Source organism: Brassica rapa, chromosome A03 (genome assembly GCF_000309985.2).
Source record: "Brassica rapa cultivar Chiifu-401-42 chromosome A03, CAAS_Brap_v3.01, whole genome shotgun sequence".
Classification (NCBI taxonomy): Eukaryota; Viridiplantae; Streptophyta; class Magnoliopsida; order Brassicales; family Brassicaceae; genus Brassica; species Brassica rapa.
The window spans coordinates 21,873,710-21,882,486 of NC_024797.2; the positions used below are offsets into that span (position 1 = coordinate 21,873,710).

Below are 8,777 nucleotides of genomic sequence, written 5' to 3' on the forward strand. Positions count from 1 at the left end.
AAAACTAGGTTAAGATCCCTTAGGCAAGAAGAACATTATATATATATATTACATATTATGAAATGATAAATATATATTAAATAATTAAAAGTCAATAACTATTATATATAATTAAATTGGTGTAAACATATAAATTAATTTTATTAATCCACACAATAATATTTTTTATTGGATAGGATATGTAATTAAATTTAAATGATATTAAGATACATAGTATATTTTTAATATTAATGTCTATTAAATGATATTTTCTACTCATATAATTTATTTATCATTTGTATATTTTATAGCAAAAACTTTAAATTACTAGTAACAAAATTTTCACTGTGACATTAATAGTTTTAGTAATTTATAATTTTTTTTAATTAAGTTGTCAATGTTCATACAAACTTTTTTTCAAAAAAATATGTTCAAAGCAAAATACGAAAGTAAAATATTTATGTTTTTGTATGGAAGATAGTTTCATTTAAAATGATATATATATATATATATATATATACATCTCTTTTAATCTTAATAATTAATTAAATTATACTTTTTACTTATATGATTTTTTAATCATTTGTATTGTGTAATAAAAAAAATTAAACCATGGATCACAAAATTTGAATGTGAGACTTTTAAGAATTTTAATAATTTACAGTCGTTTTTAAAATTTCAAAATATAACATATACAGAAAAATCTAAATTTCTATTATATGGTATAATGTGGTTGTTTAATTCATTTTAATAATTTAAAATTAAATAAATATGATAGAAGATACATTAATTTTTATCAAATCTTTATTATTCAAAATTATTAATTGCCATATATACTTTAGCCACATTAGGAAATTCCGTAACTTTTATTTAAAAAATAATAAAAAATATTAATAATAAATTTGTGGTTAATTTAATAAAAAACTTATTATATAATTAGATGGACAATCATATTTTTCTAATGATTCTAAGAATCATCTTAGAAATGACACATGAATACAAATAAAGGTCGTTAATGTTTCTTAATTAATATATAGGAGATGACAATCTTTGTGAAATTAGGGGAGTAATATATATGAGGTTACATTAATATTCAGAAACGTGTTAATAAAAATAAAGTAAATAATTCTTCTTCTTTTTTTTTTTGCAACCGACTGCTCTCAACTGGTGAAGATGGTATCTACACCAACAGAATGACCGGCGTTCACTACACATATGGAGGAGTTTCTGCGATGTAAGAAATTTTTTCATCCTTTTACTATTCAGCATATTCCAAGGGTACAAAATACAATGGCGGATAAGCTAGCACGAGATGCTAGAAATCAGCCTGCAGCTATGGTTTATGTTGATTCGATTCTCCCGAATTGGCTCTTAGATTAAGAATCTACTTAGTTTCTCTTTAGTTTTTTGTTGTTAAAAAATAAAATAAAATAAAATAAAATAACGTACAAAGTAAATAATTCTTACAGATACAAAAGAATCAAACAAGAAAATAATACTCTCGGTGAATATTTAGACCATTCACTAGCAACCGTAGTATCGTTCACCTTTTGATTAAGATTAAAGAACATTATCAAATTTTAATTAAACATTACACTTATTTAGTTTAATTACTCTTATTAACATCAAAGAAGCTCATCAAGAAACGACCTCCCTCTAAACTTATCAACCTTAAATCCCATCTCTTCCATCCGCAACCTCTCTGTCTCAAGCTCAGCCAGTTCCGCCTTCATCTCCTCCACCTTCAACCTCGCTTCCCTTACTTCCTCCTCCATCCTGCCCAAATCTGCTTCATGAATCTCCAGTTCTTGTTTCTTAGACCTCACTGATCCTTCTTGCCTCTCTTTCTCCGAGTCTGCGTTTTCTTGGAACCGAGAAAACTCTTCAAGAACGGCCCTTAGCCAGCCAACATCCATGTTCACTGACTCCAAGTCCTTAATAACCGCAAGCATCTCTTTCACCTTTAGTTCGGTCAACTGCGCGACCGGGGTTGACCCAAGCTCTTGCATCAATGAGCATAAGCACTCTAGGTATCTGGACCTCATCGATGCTGATTCTAGCTTGCAGTTTGCAGCTATGTCTCCGTGTTTGTCTATGATTGACCTTAGGATTATGGAGACACTAGAGTTCACACGGTACTTTCCAACCGAAACACACGAGTCTGACATTACTGATTGAAGGTCGAGCTCTACTCCGTTCTCATCATCATCATCATCGTTGGCGTAAGACCTTGGAGGGCTTACAAAGTTGAACTCACTAATCTCACTGGCTGTGTCATTCTTACCGTTGTGTTCATGTTCTCGAGGTGTTGGTGATACGGTTTTGCTACGATCAGGCTGACCAAGAATATTATAACAAAACAGAACATGTTTAGATGACACTCTTTACTTGCAAGATTCATCCTATGTTACTATTCAGACCTAGTAACCTAAGACTCTATGGGTCTCCTAATATTATATGTTTGATATTAATAATTTTACTTAATTGTTTATTAAATATATTAAAAATTCGAAAATAATAAAAATCCAAAAAAGCTAGACTTTATGATAAGTTAGAAATCCCCTATATATTATTTGAGAAGCATTGCAACATTTTTTTGTAGCCACATGTCATCACTAGAATGATTCTTAGAATCCTTAGAGAAATAGGTTGGTCCATCTAAATATATAATAAACTTTTTAGTAAACCACAATAAATATATTATTAATGTGCTTCATTATTTCCTTAAATAAGATTACGGAATTGCCTAATGTGGCTAAAATATATATATGACAATTAATGATTTTGAATAATAAAGATTTGATAAAAATAAGTATGTATTATAATTATATTTGTTTAATTTTAAGCTATTAAAATAAATTAAACAATCATAGTAACCATATAATAAAAATTTAAAAAATATTTATATATTATATTTTGAATTTTTAAAAACGAATATAAATTACTAAAATTGTTAAAAGTTTCACATTCAAATTTTGTGATCTATGATTTAAAAATTTTGTTATGACATGATACAAATAATTAAAAAATAATATAAGTTGAAAATCTTATTTAATAAGTATCAAAAATAAAATATAAATATATGTTTCATTTTAAATTAAACTATATGCCATATAAAAATACATAAATATCTTAATTTTGAAATTTACTTTGAATATTTTTTTGATAAAAAAATTGAAAAATATTGACAACTTGATTTTTTAAAATATTATAAATTACTTAAACTATTAATCCCACAGTGAAAATTTTGTTATCACTAATTTAGACTTTTTGCTATAACAGATGCAAATACAAATGATAAAAATATAACAAAAAGCATCATCTAATAAATATTAATATTAAAATATACCATATATATGTTACTATCATTTAAATTTAATTATATATCATATCAAATAGAAAAATATTTTTTCGATTTATAAAATTTATTTATATGTTCGCACCAATTTAAATATATAAGTAGTAGATAATGACTTTTTAATTATTCAATATATATTTATTATTTTATAATATGTTATAAACATATAATATATAAAATAATTTATATATATAATGTTCATTCCGCGCAAGGCGCGGATCTTAGTACCATGTTGTTTGGGGATAGAGGAACCATCTGCGAGGGCTTCTCTGGCATATGGTTAAAAGAATCATGTTGACCGTTGAGGTTAATAAAGACTTCATCAGAAGATAGAGAAGGGAAAGAGATGTTGGTTTCTGCAACTGTTGACCTCTTCGTTACAGCTACTGGTGAAGGTCTTGACTGATGAACCCTTGGTGAATTTGCGGTACCGTTCTGATATGGCCTTGTGTTGAGAGGTGAAGGTGGCTGTGATCCCACCTTTTTCTTACCTAAACTCTCTGGTAGGCTAAAGTTCGTCGCAGCTGTAATAAATAATTCAAGAATCAATCAATGAAGGACACATCATCAAGTCCCTAAGAAGAGAGAAAGTTAAAAAGGTACCTTGCTTTTTTGAAGTCTTCTTTCCACGGCCTTGAGCAATCTTCTCTAAACAATCTGAAGCACATTCATGGAAAGGGTTTGCAGAGTATTTGCAATCCGGGTGAATTTTCCTATTTGTATCCATATCTTAATGTGTAGATTCAAAACCAGATGCAAGAACTGCAATAAGAAGGAGCTTTGTCAACAACATGAATTGTAGAAAAGAACCAAACAAATAAAGTTTTTTTTTTACTTTTTGTTGGTGGGTTGAACAAAAGTCAATGCAGGGTATGCAAAAAGGTCTAGACTTTAAACCTCAAATTCAAATATTAAAATGGTTACAACCTTTTGATCAAAAAAAAAAGGTTACAACTCATACAACAACAACTCCACTGGATGCCCTTTCTGGTTTCACTTATATCTTCAAAAAATAAAAAGATGATAACTTTTTCTAATACATATATACATTGAAGAAACTAATAATATTGTATCAGGCAATCCCCACAACAACAACTCCAATCAGACAATCATTTAAGACATGTGTCCAGGCCGACCGCAATGATCTTTGTAATACTAATAAAGCACCGATCTTTCTTGAGAGATAAAAAGATACCTAGGGAACGGTGGTGGTGAAGAAAGGTCCTGAGCGGAGAAGATGGAAGCGAAATAGAGTTTCGTTGATCGTTGTACGAATTTACTAACTTATATAAGAAGAGGTGATGTGATTTGACCGAAACCTTTTGTAAAGAGAAGGGTTGAAGATTCGAAGAGATTGACTGAGACTATTCATTTAATTTGCGCATGAGAAATGCAGACGTTACAATCAATGAAATGGCCTTCTAGAAGCTGACAACAACAGAGAGAGACGAAGAAAGTAGTTACCGAGAAGGCTTCTTTCTGTTCATACCTACTTATTTAACCAATTTTATTACTTTATTGGGCACGTGTGAGATATTGTTTTTCTTTTAACTCAAAATGAATTCATTAATGGAAAACTTAGCAGATTTAGCCAAAATATATATTTTTAGAAAAAGTTAATGTGAATTTTCTCTGCATATTTATATATTAATACCAAACTATAAATAACATTTTTCCTTTTTTTTTACCTTTTATCACATATTTTTTTCACTCTTTTCATTTCAATTTATTATTTTAACCAAAATGATTCACTTAAATGATTATATTGGTAAATATATATATAACTTCTTTTAACTTTTTTTTTGTAAATGAACATTTTTCTACATATGCTAGATTTATATTTTGTTAAAAGAATATATATACATTTTGCAAAGAATAATTTGATTTTATATCTAACAAAAAAACTATAAGTTAGAAAGCAAGCACATCGCACTATATGCACTATATCTAACAAAAACTATGCACTATGCACTACATTGTTATTTAAGAGAAGAAAGTATCTTGGTGTTCAAAATCAAATTGATAAAATAATTATTTAAAATATATCTAATAATATTCTATTTTTTCTAAATGATATTTATAAAGTAAAATAATTTACAATGATAAGCTATATGTTACACCAAATATAAGAAATGAACAGTAATATTCGAAATATAACGTAACACTATTCATTATTTAATGTTCAGACTTCAGAGTTTTGTTAGTCTAAACGCTTTCTTCGATTGCTAAAAAGCTCTGAACTCCTCTGCTGTGATAAACCTAGCAAGTAGCAATGCCGCCAAGCTTGCATGAGACTGGTTTTGATGGCTCTGACAGTATTGAAGCCGGTCTCCCCTCCTATTTTTCATGTGGTTCTCATGTATTTAGTTGTAATTCTTCAAGATTTCGCTTTGCGGTGATAGGGAGCTTTTATGGGAGCAGGTGAGGTATAAAGTTTCAGATATGATAATCTTCTTCCTTGTGCTGAAGTCGCAGGTCCGGATCTCTTTTGTGGATGGTGGTGTAGTACATTTTTTCTTGATTCGTCACACAAACGTGTAGGTGCTGATTTGTTCTTATTTCGGTTTTGCTTCTTTTGTTGGTTTGGTTTTGCTTGTTTTGTTGCTTCTTTGAGTTGGGAGGACGCCATGTTAGTTTCCTGGGACTTTCTTAATTTATCAGATCGTGTTCCTCGTATCTGTGGTAGTTCCTGTTCAGCTTGGCTAGTTGAGATAGTTACTAGTATTGGTGTCGTGGTGCTACCGCTTCTCTTCAGGGATTTCTCTGTTCTAGTTTCTTCGCTTTTATATAAGTTCATTGCTTGACTCGTCTTTGCGATTATTTTTAGTTGTGGAGATATCTACTATATATTATATTTATACTCTTTAGATTTGGGTTTTGGTTACTATAAAAATTGCGTAAGTATTATTGCTTCGTTCAGTAATTCTAACTTACTATTGTTTCTTAGTAGTATTTATTTGTGGTTTGATTTGATTAAGTTGTCCTTGTTCGGATTTGATTCCCTTTTTGGCTTTGTTTATGGAGATATCTTTATGTTCTGCTCGTTATAGTATTCCATATCTTTTCAGCAAATAACTAATTATATCAGTGTTTTGATCAAATAAATATTTTTAGCCAGAATTTGTCATTTTTATCAAACTTAGATACTATGAATTTGTAAAATTTGTGCATACAATGCTGTTTTACTATTTTGTGATATTATAATTACTTTTATATTAATTAATTATCTCCTTTGATGTATAGTATTTTCACAAATATATATAATATTGATTTCGGACAGAATATATATATTGATTCTGATAAAAATATAATCATGGATTCGCTTTTCAATGGAAATCACATGCACCTCACATTATTTTTGTTTTCACTTTTTAATGATGGAGAAATAGATCTACTTACTTCAACATTTTTAAAATGCCATCTACTTATTACAACATTAATTAGAGTGACTGCATGCATTAATATTTTCAACAAAAATAATTAATAAAATAATCAGTTACTGAAAATATGTACTCTCTCTCTGTTTTATATTAGTTGTCAAAGTACAATTTTCATTTCAAAGTAAATGCTGTTTTAAAATTTCAATATAAAATTTATCAACTTTATATGCTACATAATTTCTTATATTCTCCTGTTTATTTTTCTGTCGGTTTAAATATGGTTAAATATATACGTTATGATGTTTTTATTTATAAAATATATAAAAAAATTTAGTTTGTATACAAAAGTCTAAAACGACAATTAAAATAAAATGAAAGGAGTGTAAATTTACCATGACGAGAAAAGAAAAGTAACTATAATATTTTTTGAACTAAGAAAAACGAAAATAATTTATGAAAATAAAATAAAAAATCGATATATGTGGCCGGTGATTAATAGAGAACAAAAAAAAATCATACAAATCCATGGATCAACAAGAGTCCAAGACCATGTGGACGTCACTCGCAGTCACCACCTTGATGTCTCTTTGTCTTGTAAACCTTCTCCTCAGTGGCTGTGCGGATCTAGAAATTATTTGTATGGGGGCAGAAATAAAAATCAGTAGATAAAATACCAAAAAATAGTCATAAAACTGTACTAATGAATTAGAAATTTTGTAGAACATAAATACATGAAACTATTTTTATTTACAAAATTTTATTTAATAGAATTAAAATTGTATCTATAAATTATGTATTTTCACTTGTATATAATTTTGTTTAACGTTGTATACATTATTTAATAGAAGTTTATTAGTTTATCGCAAAAATTTGTAGTAAACTGGTGGCTATTATATAAAAAAACTCACGAAACAATTTGTGACTAAATCATGACAAAAATATATTTTATCGATTAGCTATGATTTTAGTCGTCTTTTATTCTATGACTACTTTGTCACAAACAAATTGTATCTATAATGTGTTTATTTGAAGCTATGTTTTTGTCGATGACTATTCCGTGAGTTAGTTCTAATCCGTGGTTATTATATAAAAGGTTACGAAACAATTTGTGACTAAATCATGACAAATTTTTTTTTTTATCGATTATCTATGATTTTAGTCGTGTTTTATTCTATGACTACTTTGTCACAAACAAATCATAGCTATAATGTGTCTATTTGTAGCTACGTTTTTGTCGATGACTATACCGTGGCTTTTCTAACTCGTGCTTATTATATAAAAAATCACGAAACAATTTGTATCTAAATCATGACAACAAGATATTTTTATCGATTACCTATGATGTTAGTTGTGTTTTATTCTATGAATACTTTATAGTGTGTCTATTTGTAGCTACGTTTTTGTCTATGACTATTCTGTGGCTTTTCTAACCACAATTTTGACACAAATAATCCTCCATTAGGAGTGCTCTTAGATCACTGGTAAACCATTTTTTGGGTTAAGTATGTGAATCTTCATTAAATCAATAATGATGCAGGGAGATACATGGCTTTGAAGATCAAATCCTAAGTATCTAAGCAGCTAATGAAAGCAATTGTGTTGTAGAGAGCCACAAAAAAAGTTAAAAAGAACAAGATAACTTTTACAGACAAAATAACTATGTAACTCATTCACTGTTGATGAGAGACTTATCAGGACGCGGAAACTTACGTCGGACTATGGGAGTGGTTTGTTACGTAATCGGATTTCAGCTTCATAAAAGGTGGACAGTTGGATCTATGTATATTGAAAAGGAGACAAAGCCATATTTTCCCACTAAAACTAAACATAATTATGTACATATATAATAAAATATGTACGCTATTCACTTTATTGTCAACTCATATAACAGTATAAGTCTACATGCTAATTATGTGAATGTTATCTCTCAAGACATGAGAACATATTTACGTTGAAACTAAAAAAAAATTCAATGACAACTTAAACTATGTTGGTTTTGTTAGATACTTTTAATAAATCGAAATTTCCCCCAAAAGAAAAAGAAAATAAATCGAATAAAT

At 28.5% G+C, this 8,777-nt stretch overlaps 1 protein-coding gene across 1 annotated transcript; it reads right to left on the reverse strand.

Moving 5' to 3' along the window:
* Positions 1 to 1,402: 1,402 nt before the first annotated feature.
* On the reverse strand, positions 1,403 to 8,777 carry LOC103860491. Its single transcript, XM_009138092.3, has 4 exons — positions 4,533 to 8,777; positions 3,941 to 4,099; positions 3,566 to 3,861; positions 1,403 to 2,315 (listed from the first exon to the last, which is right to left on the reverse strand). Exons 2-4 carry the CDS (start codon positions 4,062 to 4,064, stop codon positions 1,605 to 1,607), a joined length of 1,131 nt encoding a protein of 376 aa, XP_009136340.1. The 5' UTR covers positions 4,065 to 4,099; positions 4,533 to 8,777; the 3' UTR covers positions 1,403 to 1,604.

What these genes read in the sequence shown, in the direction of transcription:
- LOC103860491 (XM_009138092.3), bottom strand. Translation starts at nt 4,064, where the DNA reads ATGGATACAAATAGGAAAATTCACCCGGATTGCAAATACTCTGCAAAC. An exon ending in GAAGACTTCAAAAAAGCAAG is followed by an intron (nt 3,862 to 3,940) that starts GTACCTTTTTAA and finishes TATTTATTACAG; the next exon opens with CTGCGACGAACTTTAGCCTA. An exon ending in CTCTATCCCCAAACAACATG is followed by an intron (nt 2,316 to 3,565) that starts GTACTAAGATCC and finishes ATTCTTGGTCAG; the next exon opens with CCTGATCGTAGCAAAACCGT.